Here is a 24,582-nt window from a genome sequence, read left to right on the forward strand (position 1 = left end):
AACAGAGTGCAGTGCAAAAGTGTGATAAGTAGACTTTTTATAACAAATTGCATATGTCTGATCTAAGGAATACCTAGAGATTTCATTTGACTTTTATTGTAATAAATCAAATGAAGAAAGTGTGCTTTTTCAGTAACAAAAGCAGTTCAGAAATTTATTGCAGACTTCAGTAATTCTGATGTTTTTCTCTGGATATTAAGAGCAGCTTAAGTCTGGCCAATACCATAAAAATGTCTTGGGCAAAATGTGGAAAAACTAGCAGAGCTAAGCAATGCAAGTGTAGTAGAAGCGAACACATTTAAAAAGCTTTTTGTGTGCCAGTAGCAGCATTCAATATAATCCATCAAATATAATTTGGATATTAGTACCAGGAAACAAAGGGGCAGATAATTAATTTATAGCTGTAATTGGTGGGGCCATTAAAGGTCTGTTGTGTTTTGCTAGGCCTAAATGTATAATTTACTGTTGGAAAGGGTTTTTTAGGTTTTGTTTTGCTCTTTTTTAGGGGGAGGGAGTTTGAAAACTTTGAAGTGGAAATTTATTTTGGCTTCATTTTAAATTGGTCTAGCCTAATTTACAGAATGCAAATTGCACACACAGTAATTTTTAGTGCCCTGTAGTGTGATATATATGTCTCAGGCTCAGCTAGAAGTATTAGTTTGTCAAGATTTTACCTTGTCTGCAAATGTAGGTTCATGAATAAAGTCCTGCATATCCTTGGCACTAAAATAACGGTTCAGCTGAAGCAGTAATGGTACAGATGCTTCTGCTGTGCTCTTACTTGTTATGAATATGATGAGTCTGCTAAAACCAAAATTACCCAATATCATGTCACCAGTCATCCTCTGGTAACTTACTGTTCCCAGGCTGCCAACAAATCCCTGAAGTCTTCCTTCAGAAATATTGCCTGCATCCTAAGCATGATACCTTGCAGCCCTATCAGGCAAAGGTAGACTATTTTAATATAAAATCTATTATTTGGACATTAGAATATTTATTTACATTAATGAGGAAAAAATGCCACTCACAAAGGCTTCTGCTTCAGTAACTGTGATGCTAGCACAAATTTTACTTCCTAAGAGTGAGAATGGATGTGCTGCATACTATAACTGCATGGCATAGTATCAGCTAAGTCAGAGCTTTCCAAAGGGGCAGTGCTAGGATAAAGCAAGGTCAGCAGCAACAAACTGCGAATGTGTTTCCCAGAACGCATGCAGTTATGTGCATGCAGAGTTATCACCAGAGGCATGCTGAGCATTTCAGGTGCTGTGGTCACCCATGGGAATGCATGTGTCCTAAGTTGGCAGTGGTGGAAGCAAGGACCAGAGGTGTGTAACCACAAAGGAGCAGTTGTTATTGGTGTGTGATACAATGAGAAAAGGCTTTCTGTGAATTAGGCTGCCAATATTCCCCACAACGGTGTCCTTCTGGACACCACTAGAAAGAAAAGGAATCTGGGACTGGAAAAGTTCTCTATTGTTATATTGCTTACATTTTTTTTTAAAATCCATCCCCTCTGGTTTTATCATGAATGAGCTATGCGGAGGCCAGGTCTGACTCAGAGCAGATGAGGATGAAATGGAAGTGGCTCCTAGCTTTCTACATCTCCTGACTTAACCTTTAACAGGTGTTCAGTAGTGGCTTGCAGAGACAATAGTTCTACAGCAGTAGTGCAGGAAAATGGCCTACCGTGGCCATACTACTTCAAATAAACCATCCAGACAATGACAAAAGAGCCCTAGAATTGCGATCTTCATTAAACCTTCCTGGTTGAAGGCATGGGTAGGTCAGTGTGGCTCGGGAATGAATACACAGGATGCAACATATTGGCTAGCCTTGCCCATGAGAACAGCAGTACAAAATCACTGATCCTGCTTGAGTGAACAGCAAGTCTAGAAGTACACTCCCACTGCTAGTTGTAACTTCCTGTAACACAAAAGAACGAGGTTCTGCTTTCTGACTGCACATCTCATTGTGCTATAGTTGGACCTGCGTGTGTAGTCATTGCATTATAGTGATCAGTTGTACTAGAGAAGGAATAATTGAGCCACAAAACCTCTGTCAAGGCATGTTTTCTACAGGATCTTGATGATCCCAGCAGGGATGTTGTCACCAAAGCCCCAAAACCTTTTCTGAAAGATCACTTTTTTTTTTTCTTTCAAATAGACTTCTAGGAGGTCAGTGTGTATCTGTGGGTGCAGAATGGCTGGTTGGGTTAACCCACCTGAGACCTGAGCTTACATCAAACAATTGTTTCGGTTTTCTTCTAGACATGTCTGAATGGTACAAAATTTAATGCAAATTTTAATGATTGGTGGTTTAATTCTGCGAGTGTCAGTGTCCCTCAATAAAGTGAGGTAGGTGCTACAGCCCATTTGTGCAGGATTTGACCATGACTTAGCTTACGTGACTCAATGTGCAACAGCAAGCAACATAAATGTTCCTTTAAAAAAATAAACTAAGTATCTCTCAATCTGCTGCCATAACTCTAAGTATTGTTGCCTGGGGTGATTTACAGTAAAACCAAAACTATGCTACAGCCATGGATCCCACATGCGTGACATTTTACTATAACAATCTGGGTTGTCCTTTACAATCCTGATGCTTTATTCTCTTCTGGAGTTTAAATCATGTTCAGATTCATAATTATTAGAAACTGGTATCTTTGTCCATTGCATCAAAATGAAAAGAACGTCCAGAATAGAAGTGTACGTTAGACTTGGGAGACACAGTGTAAAAATCAGCATAATGGATGGCCTTCGGCATCCATATGCCACAGTTAGGAGAATTCTGCAAAGACAGCACTGAAAACGGAGAATCTACACCTTCCAGCAGTTAAATTCAAAGATGATTTTTAAATGGTGATCTGGAAGAGGAGACAGAGTTATAGAGAGGTTCTGGTCTGGAAACAGGTTTGATTTAAGTTTCCAGAGCATCTGTTGCAGGAAGCAAAGCCTGGATTCTTTATATGTAAATAGAGCTAAAAGCATACTGTTGATTTGACAGCGTGTAGAAAGAGGAAATAATATTTGTGTAGACTTGATGGGGAAAATCTTCTGCCTGAAAGGAATATGGTGATTTTTTTAATTATTATTTGAATTCCACTTGTTTCATTCTACTTTGCTAGGATATATTGAGAATTTTAACTCTTCTTCCTATAAAAATCCATATTTGCCTCAAATAGCTATACTATTAAAAAAGGAAAAATGTTTTTTTAAAAAATAAGAACAAAAGTAATGCCATTATCTACATGACATTGCTTTCCTCTGCAGACATGCACCAGTAGAGGCTGCTGTACACCATATTAAATAAACATTTATACATACTGATAGATTAATTTACAGGCAGGTCAGAGATGGAACTGGAAATATAGTTGTATGTTTAACTTATGTAAACATATAAAAATTATAGATGCAGAAACCCTAAGGTTTTACAGAGACCATAGTCTGGGAATAGTAGCAAAGTAGCAAGCATTTGCTTTTCATCGTTGTGTGTTTCTAACTTCAGACAGGGTGGATAGTCTCTTTTACAAATAGGCACTTGAAGGTGCTGAAGCATCTTTGCTTTTTGATACCAGACTCTCACTAGTAATTAACCAAAATATCACTATTTCATTAAAATGTTTATTAGGTTTTGCCTTTCTCATGTCTAAAATGTCTCTGTTAAAAAGCACTCCATGCATAAATGTATCACTTTTACTAGAAGAGTAGGAATTTTCCTTAAAACCACATGTATTATCCTTGTATTATTTGGGATATGGTTCCAATGACTCACTCTCCTCTGTGTTCTGCTGTTGACCTGGCTTTGCAGAAATGAAGCCGCTGCACTGTCAGAAACGCATGAGCACGCAGAGCTGAGCTCCCTCCACACCCACGCAACACCATGGCCCCACCATCAAGGGGGCCAGGCAGGCTGGAGCCCCACGCGAAGGGCTCCTGGGGGCAAGCAGTGATTACCTGTGGAGCCTTTGAGACCTCTCAGGACACAGTGCCCTCACTGAGACCTAGAGCACCACTGGCAAATGGCTGAGAGCTAGGGACAACCTGCAAAACTAGAGGAATGCCTGCTCACTAGCTTCTACGATAGCAGTATTCAAATAGAGGTGGAGGAGACGGGTCAAAAAAATTCCGTGCAGTCTTTGTTTCTTCCTGCCCTCCTCTTTCCAAGAGTGGTCTCCCTTTGGCAGCTGCGTGAATAAGGAAACATTTGCTTTGGACCAGTTCAGACAGCAGGCAGGAGACAAGCATAGTTTGAAAGAAAATCACCAACAAAGAAAGAAACCCAAACATCCTAAACAGGTTGTAACACGGGGGTTGCTGCCCATCCTTCCTCTCCCTGTGCAATGCCACCCTGGCCTGGTCAAAAGGTGGATGTTGAGAGCTGCAGCCAGCCAGCGGCCGAGCGGTATTCCTGCCTGGAGCTGGGGCTGGGAGGAACAGCGCTCCCAGGGCGTGGGGAGAAGGTGGGAGCAGTGCTGCTCAGGGCAGTCTGGTGCAGGCATGGGATACAGCAGCTGGAGGGTGTGAGGAAAAGGCCACGATGACACATGGAGTAGAGGGGCTTTGGGGGCACTTTGTGCGTGTGAGCTGGGGCCCTCTGGTCTGCGAGTTGGAGATATTCTAGCAAAATGAATAGCCAAACCAGTTTTTGTGCAGGAAAGCTGCAGGTTAGGGTGCAGGGGTCTGTAGTAGGGCTGAGGGTGGAGATGGGTGCATATTGTGGGTCGTTGCTGTAGAAAAGAAAGTTAGCTTTGCTGTCAACTTTTTCACTGATTTTTTGTCAGTGGTAAAGTCAGAGCAGAGTAACTGCCAACGACATCCCCTGAAATTTTGCAGCACTGTGTATTCTGAGAGAGGCTAAATCCATGGGCGTTTCCAAATGACTCTGATTAAAAGCCAATATATATTATAGCTATTTGCTACATAGTCTTACCTTGGAGAGTACTTATACCTGAAGACTAGAGAGAACTGGCTGTTGGGAAATAGCACAATTTTTTTCTTTCAGGTCCTGTGGGGGTTGGACTGAATGAACTTAAACGGAAATTGCTGATCAGTGACACCCAGCATTACGGGGTAACAGTGCCACGTAAGTAAAAATACACTTCTATTCTACTAATGCTGTACTTCCATTATTATCCTTTATTATTGCATTACGTTAAGGCGCTTTCAAATTTGGGTCTCTAAATGCACGCTTGGCATCCAAATTACTTTTCTAATTTTTAAAAGTGCTCCTGCAGTTGTATTTTAAATAGCATTGTTTAAACCAATAGGACATTTTGGCTCACAGGCATTGCAGTAGACTTTTAGTACAAGTTTAATATGATTGATGCCAGCGAGGTTTAGCAAATGAAACTCAGCTGAAGAACACCCTGGATTTGGCTGTAAAGCAGTGAAACGTAGTCTGTTACCAATGTTTGCCGGCAGCAAAATAGCCTTTATATATCAGACAGACTGAAAAATTAAGACCAATGGTAAGTGGTTTAATCCTGTGAATAAATTAATTAAATCCCTTTGATTACCTTTAGAAAAGTTGATTTGGGGATTTTCTACCTCTTTCCCTCTATCTGACCAAGTAGTGTAATTTGTATAGCATTGAATAACATTGTTCTATATTAACGTCTATGATACTTTGTTGGGTTTTCTTTAATGTGGAGGACTTGACAGTTTTAGTTAGACTCTCATTCCTTGGTTTGCTTTCTACTTGTATCTGTGCCTCCTATTGGAATCATTAAAAAAATATGGGCCCAACATTCTGAATGTGGGAGATGTCACAAGGTTTTTGTAAGCACAGATATTCTATGAAGTAGATATATATGAATGAATTTGCTAGGTAGAAAAATGAATGCATTTGGTTTTGGCAAGTCATTTCATTTGCACATATTTGCTTCAGCTGGGTATTGAAAACAACAACAAAAAAAAAGCCAGATGTTCCCAAATATTTAATGCGTTGAAGCATATGCAATCATTTGCCAAAAAAATATTTCTCTAAAAATTGCCAGTATTCATCAAGCTGCCTTCTCTCTTTCCTCTTCCAAATTTGTGGTTATAATTTAAAACAAACACATAATGAAATCCCTCTCCCTGAAATTCAGTAAGTCAGGACTTGGAGGGAGAACTGGGGTTCTTGTCTTGGAAATGCTTCTCTTCGTGTGAACCTAAGAAGAGCACAATATCAAATGCCATTCAGGACTGTGTTCCTGCAAGCAGGTTGTGTACGTTCCTACGTGACAGAGAATGCACGATGCTGTAACATACAACTTCTGTTAAATAGGACTTCCAAATGGGTTCGTTATTCATAAGTGGCAACCCCACAAATAACTTCCATTTATAAGCAAAACCTTTATACGTAGTACTTGAAAGTAAGAAGTGCAACTACTATAACTACTATAAGGCTACTGAAAGAAAAAGGAATTCTGTTTTGATCACCAGAAAAAGAAAAGCACTAAAACATAAAATTCACACCCCATTTTTTTATTACATACCGTAGCTACAAGTGTTGTTAATGAACGTAACATTTTATAAATCAGGTTGGTGAGCTTTGTTTCCCTTTATGGTCTTGTATGCTAATAAGTTTAACAAGTGGCAAGGCTGGGGTAATTGTTATGGACTGCTGCTCCTTTTATTATTCAGCTGTCCTCATTTTATTGGATTTTTCCACTAGTTAACAAAAATGATAATCTGATACTTATCCAGCAAGTTTCTTTCCTGCATGCTTTTAAACTCAATCCTGTCATGTGCTTGAATGCCGCCTACCAGATCCAGAGCAGCCTTATGTCTGTCAGAAGTGAGGGAACCGCTACGCCTAGTATTGCACAAGGATTGTGTGCTTTTCAGTGTTGCCTGAACCGGTTTGTATTATACTGTTTTGTGCATCTTTTGTTTGTTGGTTTTGTTTTTTTTCATTTAATGAAACTGCAGACACTACCCGACCAAGGAGAAGCCAAGAAAGTGATGGTGTCGAATACATTTTCATTTCCAAGCACTTGTTTGAGACAGATGTACAGAATAACAAGTATGTTGAAGAGTTTTTAACTAGAATCACAGTTAAAACAATGGCTTTATTTTAAAACGGGGCTGGTTGCAATTTTAGATAATAAGTCAAAGTGGGTATGAGTTGCAGTGATTTGAAGATGTGCTAAAATTACATTTTGATATATAAGCAGTTCAAAGCAGCCGGCAAAAACACAGAGCAAAAAAGCAGGATGTGCAAACACAAATGTTTTTAAGCTTCCAAGTAGTTTCAGTAGTTAAGCTCATCAAGAAGACACTGAAATTGTAGGTGTTCAGGATGGGGGGCACTCCTTTAACAGGGCATCATCTGTCATTGCAATAAAGCATTGCAGCTCTAGGAGTGGGGGGCCTGGAAGTGCTGCAAACGTGCCTGAGTCAATGTTTGCGTAGTTCTGCTCTCTTTCAGGCCAGGCACTTCCTCTGCTTTTGAATTTGGAGATCTACAGTGAATCTCCTGCCTGTAAACCTGCCAGAAATTAAACTAAAATGAAGACAATGGTAGCATCGTGCTCTCCAGCAGCCTGTAAAATATCATAGCTTGAAATTCTGCCCCAGTTTTTCAGAGGGCAAAAGTGTATTAGACACAAAGCTGTGGGCTTTACTGAAACTTCAAACTGTGCTTTGTTTTTTTGGCAAATAGCGCTTGTACTTTTATAGCACATAACCAGCCGCCTTGGTTCCATTAGCACCATTGTCGCTCCTCCTCCTCTTCTGAGACAGAGAATTTGGATATTCTGTAGTGTGCAATGAAATTTCAGTAGTTTCTATTGTTTAGCTTATCCACTGTTTTATTGCATTGCATTAGTTCAGAAAAAGAGGTGATGGAAAACATTAGTGGGCTGTTGGACTACAGTACTTTTTTCTCTTTAACTGTAATACAAGCAGGTGTTACTGATTTGAAAGTGGTGAAGTAGAAGATTTCTTAAAATTGACATGCTGAAGTACTTGACAGCATTTCCTTTATAAAACATGGTAAAACTCTCATGTAAAGTAAAATATTTTTGCTCCTGAATTAGATCTTATAAATCAAACTGATAAGCTTTTTTTTTTCTGGAGAAAATGGAAATTACTCCAGTTGTTTTCACTTTCTGCCACAGGTTTATCGAGTATGGCGAGTATAAGAACAACTACTATGGTACAAGTTTAGATTCTGTTCGATCCGTTCTAGCCAAAAACAAAGTTTGTTTGTTGGATGTGCAGCCTCATGTAAGTAAGCACGTCTTTTGGACCCTTGTAGTTCCCCACATTGTGTGCTGGGATTCCAGGAAAAATATTGTTTCTCAAAAGGTATATTTTATTGCATGCTGAATGACTATTGAGTGGGCTTGCTGGGTACCTTTATCACAGCAAGATTCTCTGAAAGGAGGAGAGGAAGAAAGCTTCAACACATATTGGCAAGTATTCAGCTCAGGAATTAACTGAATTGAAAGCCTGCAGCACAATACCAAAGATTTAATTACAAAATGCTCCTGTATTTTCATTCATCTTTCTGCTGGTTTGGGTTAGAGGTTCTCTCTGGAACATTATTTTCAGAATGGCTTTGAGCTACCACCAGTCCAGCAGCTCTCTCTCACATGTTCAGCCAGACCGTTTGTGCAAAGGGTTTCCATGCAGGGTGGACAAGAGTCAAGGAACGCACTAAATGTGATGTTGGCTGGATAATGGTTAAGAACATTCCTCTCTGAACCATTTGTTCTTGCACTGACCTTGTCTTTCAACCCCGCTGAACAGCTCCACTGGGAATTTTTATGCTACTAATAACCACAGTGCTTCCAGGAGCTGGACTAGTTTGTTTAAATCCAGCCAAAGTATTTCTTCGCCGAGGGTGGCCAGCCTATGACTTCTGAGCCCCGGCAGCTTGTGAACAGATCCCGGGGCAGTTTCAGATGCAGGGCTGTGCCACGGGAGCAGGGCAGGGGGGCAGTGCTGGCAGAGGAACGTTCAGGGAAGCCAGACCCTACACCAGGAGAGGAGGCGGGCTGGGCAGAGGCTCCTGAAGCTGATATTGCCAGGCTGCTCTGCAAGACCGTTCCATGCCCAGCATGGCCCTGTTTTCCAGTGAATCACTAAATTTTTCCAGAGACCCAGGCTTGTGAACTGTTCTGGGTTTCCATTCTCCAGCACAGCACTTTCCTGTAGGCCCTGGCAGTGTGAAGAGGACAGAAAGCTGCTGGCTCTCCCATCCCTGCTTCGCCCTGTGCGCCATCTGAATGGTAGACCTATCCCTAGACCCATACGTACCATGGCTCCACTTGCTCAGGAAGAGTGAATGGTTATGTGGCAGACACGCAGCACTGGAGAGAACAAATCGTTGCCCTGTTGTGACTGAGTGTCACAGATATCTTTTCCCACTACCTTTCATGGGTACAGAAAGTATTATTCCTGCTAAAATGTGTTGAACTTTTCCTCCTTTCCTCCTGCTGTGCACTGCAGCGCACAGCCCAGCCTTTGCCGGGCTGAGGGGGGTTACCAGCAGCCCCTGTGGAAATGGAGACTTTTCTTACCATTCACATGAAAATTCTCCTTACACGTATTGATGCCGGTCATTGGGGCAGGATGGCAGTAAATGAAAAATAGCCTTCTAGAAGTGCTTTATGGGTTTGTTTTGGTTAGTGGAGAGTTTCTTCTATTATGGTAAGTTCCATTGTATGAAATAAACTAATTAATTAAAACCTTTCCACTTCCCAGACAGTGAAACACTTACGGACATACGAATTTAAACCATTTGTTATATTTATAAAGCCTCCGTCACTTGACCGTTTGAGAGAGACCAGAAAAAACGCCAAGATTATTTCAAGTAAAGATGATAAGGGAACTGCAAAACCCTTTACAGTAAGTGTATTTAGATGTGGTAAAAACATGACAACTTATTAAGAGTTTTGTTGTAGTGGTTCACCTTGAAAATAAAGGTGATCACTGGCTCTCAGCAGCAGTACTTGTCACGGCTTACACATAATATCTTGTTTCCCAGACTCTCTCACACAAACAGATTTACTGTGGTGTTTTCATTGTTTGATATGCTCGTGGGTATTTACATTTCTGTGGTCTTCTGAGTTTATGTCATTGAAGAACCCCCACAGTGCAAGTATATTTTTGTGAGAAATAATTCTGTAGATTTCCTTTAAAAAATTTGCATCTGGGCTTAGATGTTTCTATTAAAGTATAAGAATTTCCTTGTTTTATCAAGTGTAGTATTGAGTCTAAATTTGGATGAAAGCTCAAATATAAAGCATCAATTAAAAAAGTAAATGCTACTTTAATAAACAGCCCATAATTGTGGCTAAGAAATTTTTTTAAAATGTTATAGGGAAATGAATACTGTAAGAAAGGAGAAAAATCTAAGCAAGTAACAAATGCTGCTTTTCACCAATAATCAGAAAAAAGTATTAGTAAGATTACCCAAAAGTACCTTATTTACTTCCTTGAAATATAATGAAATCATATTTTAATTGAAGCTAAAGCAAAGCTGATCACTGTTAGACTTTTTATCTACATTTACAGTGTGTATCATTTTCCCTCAATCAGATGTTATTTACAATTCTTTAGATTTTGTTTCAAACTGAGTCACAGGTATAGTCACAGACTATCTGTGTTGAATATGCATTTGAAATAGTTTGGAAATAAGGTACTGTGAGAATATGTTCTATGGTATACAAAATGTAAGAGGAGTTCATTCTTAAGAGCAGCTTTTAGGACATTGCTTAGTTAGGATGGGTTTAATCTCTCAGAGTTATGTAAGGGATTAAATTCCTAAGATTCGTCCCTCCCCAAACGTGAAGAGAAGTTCACTGAGCCAGGTCAAACCAGGCATAGGAAGACAGCTCCTACCGAGCCCTTAAAAGAATAAAGGCTGCGCTGTAATACACTGCACGCTAATAGCAAGCTGAGACTTAAGTAATGAAACCTTAAATGTTTCATCAAAATAAACAGCTAGAAACATTTTCCACCAGTACTGCTAACAGAAAATACCTCTGTAATTACCACGCAGTGACTAACTGTGTCACTGCAAGGGGAGAGATTAAAGAATTGCCTGTTGAGCAAAGTCTACTCGTGAGAATGCTCTCTGAGATCACCTGTAATGGTAATTTCTAAATTTTTTTATTATTATTGAAAGTACAGTCTCCATCTCCCGATGAGATGAGAAATAAGCAAGTAGCTTTTCAAGTACCACCGAGTGAGTTTATGTGTTGTTGCTGAGGACTGACCATGCCATGCTCTTATCTTACCAGGAAGAAGATTTTCAAGAAATGATTAAATCTGCCCATGTGATGGAGAGCCAGTACGGCCACCTTTTCGATAAGGTGATAGTCAACGATGACCTCGCTACGGCTTACAGTGAGCTTAAAACAACTTTTGACAGGTTGGAAACAGAGACCTTCTGGGTTCCCGTCAGCTGGCTACATTCATAATAATGTTTTAAATGGACAGAACATCTGTTGTCTCAGCATCTAAATATGGGGCATGGTTAGGCATTACTTGATGGCCATTTTCGTGGTAGGAGGGCTTTCTAACTCTACCTGAGCAGCAGGTAAACTCTTCATGCACTTGGAACTGGTCTTGTTTTCCTGTGTCTTCAATCTTCCTGCCCACAATTTTGGGGCAGACCAGTCAGATTAAACCGAAGTCTTACTACGCTCCATAAAGTGAGCTACTGCTAGTGTAACAAAACTGCCAAACACCTCTATATCATCACCTGTGTATTTCCAAGGTAAGCTTTTTTAACGGAGAGTTTGCAGAAGATACTAATTAATTCTGGAGATCAGCACTTTGATGGTTTTAAGTACAAGTGCTCCTATAAAGAGCACATCAGCACTTGGAAGTTACTACCCCTTAAGTGCTTGAAAGAACTGAAACAGGCAAAAGTGACCAACAATTTTATGAGGAAGACATCGTAGTTTTAATTACATATCAAGATGAGTGTTTTTACTTTTCTAGATGTGAACCTTGTCTTATATGTACAGAGTAATTTTAGTATTCCTTTGCACTTACATAGTCATGGGAAGAAAGATGTATTCAGTGGCTTAATTGTGAAATACTCTGCTGTGAGTACGCAGGGATTGAAAATATTTTCCCGCACGCTTTGTGGCACAACAAAGGAAATTCACGGGAATATTTATTTAAATAGGGAAAAATGTGAGTTACTGTGTATATAACTTCAAAGTCTTTGGGATTAATATTCTGTAAAATCAGTGGCAAAGTGATATGAATAGCAACAAAGTAGAGAGTAACTTTTTTTTTTTCCTTTAAATTGATTTCAAACATTTTTGACATCCTTTAGAACAATTTTCCCATCCGAAATTTTCAAACAATTAGTGAGGAAACCTTGGAGATCTGGGAAGCAGTTGCAAGCAATTAATTCTTTTTATTGTAGTGATACTTTTCAGTAGTGTAACAGATATTTTGTCTCCACTCAAAAAAAACTTAATGTTGTAGCTTCGCTGTAAAAAAGTATCCTTGTCAGTGGTCAGAGGCAGTTCGAAACCTCATTTTACTATTTGATGTGGCAGTGTAGGCACATGTATATTAGATGATGTATTTTTAATATAGATAATTTGGTATTTTTCTTTATTTACTACTGATATGCAGGAAATCAGTCCAGCTGTAAAGACCAAGTAACACCTGTGTGTTGTGTTGTGAATATGTCTTGTAAGTACCGAATGTGTATAGGAACTTGCTGACTTCAGATCATCACATCTGTGGCATTCAAACAGGAAACCGTTATTTCATGTTAATCTGTAAAGAGAATATAGCTGTCTTGTTTAAAGAAAAAGGAATTTAGTGAAACTTTATATATTTATGAAAGGGTTGAAAAGGGATGTTAAGTTTTTAAATTTCTTGTCAATGTGATCATTTACTAAAGAGATTACTAAGTCTGTAATTTGAAACGCTGTCTCTGTAAATGGAGCTCAACATTCCATGTAAATATTTTATTTCAGTTCATACGCGGATAAAGCCATCAGACTTTGCAGTTTCATTCTAAATGCGTATTTAATGTGTGGGTCATTGCATTTGGCTTAGAGTCGTACAAAATAAATGAAATGCAAGCAACAACAGCAAAATCCCTAGCAGTCTGGAAATGTTTATGCAGGAGTTACAGATGTACTGAATCCCAGAACGGATACACGCTCTGTCTGAATAGCTATAATGTACTTTTGTCAAATTTCACTGTTTTCCTGGTGGACTTAAACTTTTTTGTAACATAAATAGAAATCTGTTGATTAAATTAATTGCATGGAAATTATGTGAGTTGAGAAAACTTTTTCTATTTTTTTAATTACTGGAATTGAGCAGGTCTGTTTGCCTTTGCCTGCCAGGCGCCGAGTGCCCTAGCCATCTCTTGCAATCAACCCAAAGTGAGAGGGCACTCGTCATCTCTCACGATCTGGCCGCTTCCAACAAGATGGGCTTTAGTCCCTACTGAAACACTCTTAACACTGCTTCTAACCTGGGATATCTCAGAACATTAGTGTACAATAACGCTCACATAAGGGACCTGCTTTTCTCTTTAAGAAATAGATGCTAGAATAATCTGCAAACTCCCTGTTAGAAACAATTCTGGCTGTCCTGCAGGCTGTTTTTCTTGTATTTTTGAAATCAATTTGATTCCCATTCCTGGGTCCGTGTGGTCTGTGAGGACCTTCCACAACAGGTTGGCTGTGCCGGGCAGCATTAAGCAGCGCGGCGCTTTGCTGCGTTTACAGAGACACTGACCCTCTGATCCTCGGCACAGCCCTGGCAGGAGTTTCCTAGACGGATGGCTGCCTGCCCCGTCTCCGAGCCAGGAGCTAATTCCTGAATTGTAACACCTGCAAAAAAAAGGGAATCATAAAAACATAAGTCCAACCAACAGAGTAAATTGTGCACAGAGTCTTTCAGGAGTGAGAAACAGTTTTAATTAAATTACTAGATTGCTCTTGAAAATCAACATTATTGCAGTGTTAGCTTCCAAAAAAAAACCAGAAAAACCAAACCTGAGGCGACTGGCCACCATGAGGCAGGCAGAGATGGTAGTAGGTCAAGGTAGAAATCATGTCTTAGCCCAACAGTTTCACCAGGAGAGGAGCCTGCTTATCGTGATGGACGCTGAGCCCATGTGCTGAATTGTTCTGGGACACCAAGGGGTGGGGGGGGTGGGTATCGTTCCTTTGACTCCAAAGAATTTGGGAACGAAGACAACTAAACATGTTTCCAATATTCCACATATTCAAGTTGTGCTGTGTGGGTTTTTAGAGAACTGTATGTTTTGACAGTCAAGTCCAGATGTTTTTATTGTGTTTTAGCTGTTTGCCATAGTCAAACAAATGGTAGTCTTTTCTAATATTGTACCAAGCTCTATACTTGAATTTGCCATCAGGTCCTTGGTTGATGTCACACCTGAAATCTGATCTTACCTTCTTATGCAAAACAATAAATTATTGATCTATCACTGAAGGTGTTCTTTTCTTCACTGTAAATTGCACCACAACCTACAGGCTTAATGACTTTAAAAGGTAAAATGCCTAAATACTTAGTTACTCCATAGGTCTCTCTATTAATTGTAATGTTCCGATTATCATTAAATGTAAAAATAAAGCAACACAGAGAAAGGACTAAAGAAGTTCTTAATTTTTCATTTTTCTCCTTTCATTTTTAAAATTTTCCTTCAAATTAGATGTTTACTCTTTCCTGCAGCCCACCCCAAAATAAACCATTCTTTCTGAGGGGGAAGGCTTAAGTCCGTGGGTCAAACTGAGACATTAGCTCACCTGGGCTTGCAGAGTGCTTGGAGCATTATCCGAGTCATCAGCTCGGAGTGTTTCATCGGTCACATATGCTCCTAGGCCGCTCTCAAGCCCCATGGGAGGTTGTGTTCATTTGTAGGACTCAAAGAAGGTAATGCTTAAACTAAGTTACTTTTTGCATTGTGTTATGTCTTTTCCAGAAAAAAAGCCTAACACGTACCAGGATTAGAGAGAAGACTTTTAAGCCCCTTCTGTTTTGTTTCAGTGCAGTATTCTGCATTTCCCACATGTACTTAGGTTCAGGTTTCTCCTGTGTATGGAGAATTTTTTCCTCAGTAAAGCTCATATTTACTTTTTGTGAGATTGTTTCAAAGGATGAACAGTTTCTTCAGAGATTACAGTTAAAGTTATAACCTGCGTCTATTTTTGCTACTGCAGTCATCTACAGTCATTTCCCCACAGGATTAAGAGTTGTCTGTGTATCGATGCTTAAAATCATTTGTACTTGCAATTTGCTCAAGATCCTTTTGTTTTGAAAGTCATTAGGTATTTCTCATGTATTACCATGATTAATGTACGATACCAAGCGTTCAACAGAAAAATGTCTGAACGCAAAATTAAAAGAACACAGTGGGTGTATTTTTTGTTTAGAAAATTCTGGTGCTAGATAATGGTTAAAGGTTTCAGCAGAAACATACACAAAAACATTTGGAAACAGTTAAAGTCTGGTCTTAAATTTTGTCTTATGTTAAATGACAGTACAAATGAGAGAATTTGGAGTTCTAGACAGCTGGAGACTTTTTCCCTCTTGGTATCTGTGTCTGAAATACAAGTTGGATATTTGGAAGACTGTATGGAATGATTTTACATCTCTATAATAAAATAGTATGGTATTTTGTGTAGCTGACATCCAACATTTTAACAAAGAGGGTAAATCCTTGTGATTATTGAGACTTTGTTTTGCTTCTATTTTAGTTGTACACATATGTCTGTTTAAACAAATTTTTGAAGACTTAAGTGGCACAAAGCTGCCAGCTACACATTTCAATATATGAATGGAGAAAAATATCCTCGGGATTTCCAAAAGGGCTACAAGAGCACAAACAGTATTTGAAAACTTCATTATAAGAAATAAATAGACAAAATTAGGTCACAATTTCTTCTGTAACTAAGTCTATTTCTTTTTAGTAGATGTATTAATATTCACAACTTGAATATGCTAAAAAACCAGAAGGCCTGCTATAATTTTCCTCAAGTGAAATTTCAATTTGTGGTTTAACAAAGATGTTACAAGCTTTCTATAGGATTATACACAGGCTCATGGGAACTTAGTTTTAAGGGATTCAGTGCATGTTTTAAAGGCAGAAGGTCTGTAGGTACAGCAGAGAGGTACTGAGAATGTTACAAATGCGAGTACTGCCCTGGAAATGCATCTTTGTTTTTCTAAGTCTCTGAACAAGGAGGTTAGCAAGTTGGTTGCAAATGTTCTGTGGTTTCTGTTCCCTCCTTGGTAAATATAAATAAGGGCCAGTAAATCTTTATTGGTAAGCAAAGCGAAAATTGTTGGAATTATGGAGATCTGAAATGTAGTGCCCAGAAGGAGTACTCGGGTCCTGGTGACGTTGGCAAAGCTGTTGCTTTACTTTCTCCTGATTTCATTAACTTTTACAGCAAGAGGTCAGAGATCACAGCTTTAACGCAAACTTACCAAACTGGGTTAAATAACTGGCAATTTCATTCTTTTTTTCCTCTTGGCCCTTGTACTGCTTTAGTTTAGTAAATCTCAGTCATACAAGGAGGGGGAAAAGGATAATTGACTCATCTAGAAAAATACTGAGACACCAGAAATCTGACACAAAGATATCTTTGACTTCCCTCGCAACGGATGCTAGAGGCAGTGTGTTTCTGAAACAAGGGCTGAAGAGCCAGCGTCTGATCCAGATGGAGAAGCACCTGAACAGTGTTTTGTCCCATGAAAACAAAATAGCTCTGAGGTCCCTGTGGCCGGTTGATACGAGGGCAGCATGTGGTAAAAAAGGCCAGGACCAATTTTAATTTTTATGCAGCCAGTGTTGGCTTCAGGGCTTCTTGTTTGAGAAAATGGCAGTTGGTGCCAGTTCTGCTTGTTTTGTGTGTGACCTTGGGACATTTCACAGTGTGTGTCCCCTTTCCTAGATATGCATTATGGGCTTATTCTTAAGAAATGACGGTCCCCTGAAACTGGGCTAGACTTCAAGTGGTGGGAGTAGTCACCATGTTTCATGATCAAGGCACACATGTATGACATGGAAACTGCACACATGGAAGCACGGGGTTGGGGTGACTCCAGAGTGCATGTAGGCCCTCGCATATTTTACTCCCTCTGAGAGTTTCACATACTGTGTATGGGTTATGCTTCTCCGCTAAGCCTACTTTGACATAGCTTCTGCGGCCCTACTCCCAAACGCCGACTGCCCTGTGTTAGGCACTGTATGAACATGGAACAAAAAAGTAGCCCCAAGTTCAAAGCAGCTCACTAAAAAAGTCAGAGAGATGGCAGAGCAGTGCAGACCAGCAAGAAGGTGCAAAGAGATCCAGTGAGCACAACTCTTCTTACTAACTGGCACTAGCTAGTACTAGTAAGTATTAACTTACTTACTAAGAGGCTGTGCTGGCATAATGGGGCAGTCATATCTGGGATTCAGCACCCCACAGGAGGATCAGGTGGTTGGGGGGCTTCCTGGCAGCGCTTCAGCCCATGCTGGGGAGTGCCCGGGCACAGCTGAGGGGTAGCAGAAGGTTGGACCCAGCAGCCATGAGGCCAGCTTGTCTGGAGGAGAGAATTTAGCTGTGTGCTGTGCCTCTTCCCTTGAGAGCCAGAGCAACAGGTCTTGGCCCATTTTCCTGACTGGTGCAGATGGAGGCAGTGTGTTTGAAGTCCTGTTTGCAGTCCTGGCTACTATTGATCATAAGGCACAAAAGGGATCTTTTTGTTTGGTTGGGGGTTTTTGTTGTTGAAGCCTGGCCCGAAAGCTTTGTTATTATTGGTGCTATCTGGATAGTATGAAAGAACAGCCTCAGTTATTGGCCCTGCTGGGGTATTATTCCAGATGTTTTTCTTTACACAGCTGTTAAGCAGGAAGTAGAACCAAAACCAAAGATTGACTTGAACCATTGTTTTGTCAAAAACCAGAACTCAACCTGAATTATTGTCTTCTTTCGACTTCAGTGAATTCAGATCATCACTGGCCACAGCTGGATCCAACCCCAGCTCAAACCAAACTGAAAAAAGCACAGACTCTGACCACGGTTTTGAATAGGTGAGACTTTGAAAGCCAAGAGTCTGCATCTTGTAATGAATGCAGCTGATGTTACCTTTATGCCAACAGCAACTTTATTTTATTGTGCATGTGTGCATGTGTATGTATGCGTTCATACTTACCAAGTGCTGTAGTGTATACCAATCTATTTTAATGAAAAAAATAGGCTTGCAAAAACACTGTTTACTGCTTAATTGGAATATTAATGATATAATGCCAAAGCTTTAGCAAACAGATGCATAGTTTTACTCAGGCAGGACTCACACACATCTCAGGAAGCTTAGGGTTTTACATCTCAAACCTACTGGTTTGCCCCTATTTTGTGGAAGTCAGAAGAGCTTTATTGAATGCAGACTACAAGCTTGTTCACTACAAACCTAGTTAAACATGAAATCTTGCTGGGATTAGCTTAATTGTTCCCTAAATGAAAAGGCTGCTTTGTACATAGACTATAATTTTATGCTTGCCAGATAAAGAAATGTGAACCTGTCAGGAGACACAGGAATTTGTCTGTGTAGAAGTGTCACTGGGCCAACTGTCTTGCCTTTTATGTGATACTGTGGTGTAAAACACCACTCTACTGGTCTCATTTTACAGAAAATAGTCTCTGTGGTGGTATCCTCTGGGAACTGAAGTATCAAGTTCTATTTTCCCTTCAAAAGTCCAACTACATATGTACCCCGCTTCTGAAACTGCGCTCTCCATGACTGTCAGCCAGCCGCTTGGGCTGGGGGGATGCTGTGGCATGGCAGGGGAGATACAGGGAAGCTGTTCCAAGCAAAGCAGGAGGTGCTGCTCTTTGCCATGGCAGAGGCGCCACAGGTAATACCACACTGTTTGAAGTGAGAGACACTTTCTGTGATAAGGTTATACCACAACGTAGTAAAGAGGAAAATACTTTATTACTCCATTTTTAATTTGTGATGCTTCTGATTATCAGACACTATTACTCTGACTGCAAACTCTTCTATTTTTCTTTTGGCTTCCCTACTGCCTGCTTGAAAGCAAGAGTTGCTGTAATTAAAGCCTCTATTCTTTATATAAATGTAACCATAAAAGATGTGGAGTTCCTATCTTCCAAAGCTACCAGACCAAACAAATAAAGACAAAATTTCTGCAACTGTTCTCAAGTGACTTATTCTGTTTAATCTCGTTTCCCTTCTTCCTAACCAGTCTTCTCAAAAGGCCTCTCCATGTCAGGGACCGATAGTTTAACAAGGGCAATGTGGAGCAGAAAGGAGAGGCTGGCCAGAACTGCTGGAAGGGAGAAGCTGGGGCGCTGCTGGGCTCTGAACCACTGAGAAGTCTGCAAGCCTGGCACAAAACTGAGCAATCTATGGGTGAAAACAGCATGGGAAAATGATTTAAGCAGCAAGGTGTTGCTTCCTCCCTCCTAACTATGAGAAGGAGCAGTCCCTGTGCTTTTCACCGAGAAGCATTTAGCAGGGAGCAGTTCACTTACCCTCTGTGCCAGCTAAAGCACTCCCAATAAGCAGTTCTTAACTTCACGGTGGCAGACTCTGCACACACTTTCCCTTCACAGTGTCCCGGTCTGAACGTAGCTCTTGACTTTGTGGCTCCACAAGTCATCTTCTTTAAAGTGGTATTAAAACCTGCCTACTCTTAGAGTCTGTTCAAGTCCTGCAAGTCCTGAGACGTGCGTGGCTGAAGTGTCTGTGTATCACTGACAAGGTGGGTGCATTCTTAATCCTAAGCCTTCTTCACATTCACCTGCTTTGTACCAGAGGGATGGTGGTGGCTGTTATTAACTCTGCTACCACTGGCAAAATGTGATGCATCGATACACTTGGTGTTTGTTATTGTCCTTGCAGCTGCATCTAAGCACTTCCAGTGACACACTCACGCTCAGATTTTCTGCAGGAACTCCTGCGTTGCTCCCAGCTACAGTAACTTGTGTGTCACACAACCTAAGTGGAAAATACAAGAGGCCTGGGTCGCTCTGACTCTGAGCGCGCATTGCAGGGAGGTGGTGCTACTATGCTGCTCCCCTCACAGCTCTGCTTAGAGCAGCGGTTACTTGGCTTGGGCTCACTAGCATCATGTAAAATCCTTATGGATCCTTATGGTTCCAGTGTTCAGGATTGATGATTCTTCCTTCTCTTTTAGCATCTTGTGAATAACTTAGAATTTTTTCATGCTAATGCAACTCCCTCTCTTCCTGGTAAATTGCCTCATTTTGTGCTATTGGAAAGTGCTTAGTCTGGATTGCTTTACTATTAGTACCTAACGGCTGCTGCTGCTTTCTGTATTATGTGTATGGGACAAGCATGAAGTATCAGCAGATAGCTGACACCACTTCAACCCCGCAACGAGTGATAGCAGGAACTCTTCCGATAGCTACCCTCAAATGACTTGCATCAGTACCACTTAAAAACACGGGATTGGTCATGCAGTTAAACAGTGTGGCACAGATGAGATGGCAGTGGATAAAAATGCGGTGCTAGTGAAGTTAGAAAAGTTCCGTTTTTATTTTACAATATCAGTTTTACCTCTTGTCTTTCTGTGCCTGGGAAATCAGGAATGCCTTTGCTCTGAAGACTTTTTAATCTAATGCCAGGTCTTGCTGACTTTTACTGTTGAGCTTTAGTGCCTCGTTTCATGTGTGGTCCCTTTGACTTCAATAACGCTCCTCACAATGGGGCTGGCAGCTCTTACCCCGGAACCAAGTTGATGACTTCTCTGGGCTCAGGGTCTGGCTTTGAGATAAAATGCAATCAGCAAAGATGATAAATATTTTGGTGAGTAACCAAACATGCAAGAGCAGTCTGGCTGTTATCTTTGGATTAATACCTGAGATTAGTATCTGGGAGTGACTTCCAATGCAAATGCATCTAAGTCCTGTCAAGCACATGATGGTAAGTATGTGTTGCTGATAAATCTTGACTCTTTGTCTAAATTATGTAACACAAATTGTAGGGTTGTGTTAGACTGGCATGCCTTTTGCTGCTTAGCTGTTCATCCAGAGTTTCATTTCTTTTACACCTACAATGTGGTCCCAATAAATCTCATACACTTTTAAGTAATTTCCCAAGTGCTCTCAAAATGGAGGCAGCAATCCATCTCTGTCACTTCAGGCAATTATTACTGAAATCTCTGAAACAGTGCTCCAGAATAATTACCCTTAATTAACCTCAAGCCTTAAAAGTTTCTAGTGTTGATCAGCACGCCCGTAAGCTGCCAGTCATACATTTGTAAACTTGGAGCTGTCAAGCAGTTAGTAAACCCCTGTAAAGCGTGCTCTGTCTGCTTTACTGATTTCAGCTCAAGCAAAGGCACAGCACTATATATTTCAACTTGTAAACTGCGTATCCTGTTTTTTCGTTATTATATTTCTGTGCAATACTTTCCAAACTCTATTTTATTGTATTCCACAGTTAAAAAGCCACCTGGATATTCCTTTTCTACTATTTTTTTTTAAACCATCTCTAAGCCCTTTCGCATGTTTTTGTAATGTCTAAGACAGACTCAGACAACAGAGTTTTCAGAAGACTTGTGCAGCTGGTAGCTTTTTGATGATTTCATTTCACAATTCTTTTGGAATAAATGTGGGTACTAAAGAGAACAATGAGTAAAATGTCAGTTGTACTAAATATAAGTGATCTGTTTTAGAAAAATATTAACACTTTTGTCGGTTCAATTACACCTGTGCATCATTCAACTATAGCAGAGTAAAGAAATGGAGTCTAACAGATGTATGGTAAGTACACAAACGGGGTCAACCACAGAAAGATCATAAATCCTTTATACCAGAACATTTTGGGAATGTTTTAAGGACTAGCAGATGACAACACGCCCAGGTGTTCTTTGAACCTTGCGAGGTGATTAAAGTGAACAGTAAGAAGCCGAAGTGACAGTACTGAACTACATGAAGATACGTGCACGCGGTCGGGGTCTGCACAAAAGGAACAGCTAGTCCATGGGAACGGCAGGCTGCCGTGCCCGGGAAATAGGGGAGAAGAGTATTTACAACTTTCTCCAAGAGGGAAAACTGATTGTGGGGAAGCTCTGTAACTATCTTCTTACACAGAAAGTAAAATTTTATTTATCTGAAGTAAAACATTCACTGCTCTGCTGAAAGAAAAATGAGAGACATGATGAGTAGAAAGAGTACAGCCAGTTATGAGCAACATCTAGGGTCTTGAAACAGTGAAATACTGAGTGCTAGAAGAGGAGATTCAGTTTTATGCATTTTTAAATTAATACGAAATGCTACTCTCCCACTTTTGCTGTACAGCCTGGGTTTTAGAATGTCAAGAAAGTATTTGACATTTACAAGAGACTGCAGGCACTAACACAAATCATTTTTATCCATTTATCCATTTTAACCACCACGCTGAGTGAATTGTTGGCTTTGTGCAATTAGTCTCCGTGCTTCTTGACAATATAACCACAGATTATCATGAATTCCATTAATAATGCAAGGTGGAAGCTCTGTTCTCCAAGTCTGTTATTTTACTTCTAGACAAACATCTAATTTCTTACAAACCCAATATAAATAGGCCAGCTGACAAGCATCCCAAAAGAACAGAATATGCTCAGAATAGCGAGATTTGAACTGACATATTTTTGGCAAAAAAAAATTTATACAGGCTGTATCTGTCTGAAGGTTTAAAAATAGGCGCCTTTGTCATATATGGCAGGAGAAGCCTGGCTGAGTCATGATTGATGTCACTTGAAAGAACACTTTAAGCTTAGAAAATGACATCAGAATCATCAGAATTTAGTGAGATTTAGAGCGGTCCCTGAAGCCAGGGTGCTGGGGATTCTGGAAGATACTTTGTGGATGATACACAGCATGCTGCCAGACATCATCTGAGTGGAAGCCAGGAGCAACGGTACTTTTAGATTACATTTATAATTGATGGGTATAATTTTTTTAACAATATTCATTTTCAGTTAAATGCATGTTTCAAACTGGTTTCAGTTTTTCAGATTTGGGGCAACCCACCGCTGCAGGCTGGAAGAGCAGCCTGTCACTGCCTGACCTCTCCCCTTGCTCACTTACATGACAAGTTTCCAAGAGCAGTCAGGAGCGCTTTCCTTACTACCACGAGTCTGCGACTACAGCAGGGTCTCTTTCCATTAACTCTTCTCCAGTTTTAGTGCTCAATTCCTGCTGACTTTACTATGGAGCATTTATAAGTCAGACTGTAACCATACACATGTAGGTTAGAAGTATTTCTTTTAGCTCCCAAGCTAAAACTAAACTTGTCTGCTACTGCTAGCGTTGAAATGGAAGTAACAAAACAGAAAAGGTGCTTGGAGTTCGCTTTATTAAAGATAACCAATAAATCGTGCAGAGCTGGCTGCGGTCTAGGTCATGGAGAGGCTGTGCAGAGCTTTTGCTGTGCAAAGAAGCAAATCTCTTTGGAATAGTTTCTTACATTTCTCCTTTATTTCCCACATGTAGCAATTCTTTGCTCTTTAAAGCAAGTTTTGTGTGAAAATGAATTATTTACTGTAAGTGCACAATGTTCTTTTGATAGTTAGATCTGTTTTGCTTTTAAATAGCTTTTAAGTGTAAAGAGAACCTAAACTGTGAATCACATTTCCAAGAAGTAGGTATGCACTTATTGCAGCTAGCAGCAGCCTCTTCTGTTCCTAAAAGTGATAGATATTAGTGAAAGTGGAGTTGTACGGTTGCTTGGCTACATGCCTTTGACAATACTTTATGCATAATCAGTTTTCATACTGAAATGGGTTCATTCCAGGAAAAGAAAAAGTTCATCACGCAAGCAGCTCCGCCAGTAAAGCATGCTTGTTAGCTCATAGCTGCTGTTACCTGCTCTTTAGATTTGCACATTGTGCTCACTCCTGTTCTGTTTGAAAAGCCAAGTGGTGGATGAATCATTCTCGATATTCCTGATTTTTACTTCAAGCCAATAAACACCTGTGTGCGACTAGCCTGCCGGAGCCATTCCATGAAACATCTGGGCATGCTCCAGCCCTGGGGCTACTGGCGTTCAAATCGGTCTTCCCTGATCCTACCGCTCATTGCTGCAGCAATCTGGGGCCTCATTAAGCACAGGAATCGGATCAGGAATCCCATCAGTCCTGTGTACCCAACTCTCTCGGTCGCAGAAGAGACAGACAAAGGGACAAGGACTCTGTCGGATTCTGTGAGTGGTGAGGGAGAGGGAACTGCATGTGATTCCTTTGAGAGCAGAGTTTTCTGTGGGTCTTCTGTGTCATGTAGCACATAGAAAAGACCTGCGCTGGAGGATGAATCATTGCGTAGTAAAAGCGAGTGTGCTCTGTGGAACTTGTACTTTCTTTGGTGCAGCGTTGGAAATCCGTAGTGAATGAAGCGGACAACTGTAGAGAAGAGAACATGTTTTCATGATTAAGGCATGAGTGCAGCCCTGGGGAACGGAGTCCTATCCCTGCCTTTGCCACAGATTTCCTGTGTGATGCTAGTCACTTTGCACATGTGGTTGTTAATTGTGTTTTTCTTGGTGCTTGTTACAGTGGAGTGTAATTTGTGGAAGTGCTGAGCACTTGCAACTGCAAGCTGCAGGCAGCGGGAGCTGT

General features: G+C 40.5%; 1 protein-coding gene across 6 annotated transcripts in view; it reads left to right on the plus strand.

The window, feature by feature from the left end:
• MPP7 (MAGUK p55 scaffold protein 7) overlaps positions 1-14,436 on the plus strand; it is a 158,158-nt gene extending 143,722 nt beyond the window's left edge. For all 6 annotated transcript variants that reach the window (XM_075082575.1, XM_075082578.1, XM_075082577.1 and 3 more), the window contains 5 exons: positions 5,005-5,085; positions 6,918-7,011; positions 8,108-8,216; positions 9,699-9,842; positions 11,240-14,436. In XM_075082575.1, coding sequence (XP_074938676.1) covers positions 5,005-5,085; positions 6,918-7,011; positions 8,108-8,216; positions 9,699-9,842; positions 11,240-11,419 — 608 coding nt within the window. In that variant the 3' untranslated portion in view covers positions 11,420-14,436. The remainder of the gene's footprint in view (positions 1-5,004; positions 5,086-6,917; positions 7,012-8,107; positions 8,217-9,698; positions 9,843-11,239) is intronic.
• Positions 14,437-24,582: the final 10,146 nt, after the last annotated feature.

The sequence above is a fragment of the Phalacrocorax aristotelis genome, chromosome 2 (assembly GCF_949628215.1).
Source record: "Phalacrocorax aristotelis chromosome 2, bGulAri2.1, whole genome shotgun sequence".
Taxonomy (NCBI): Eukaryota; Metazoa; Chordata; class Aves; order Suliformes; family Phalacrocoracidae; genus Phalacrocorax; species Phalacrocorax aristotelis.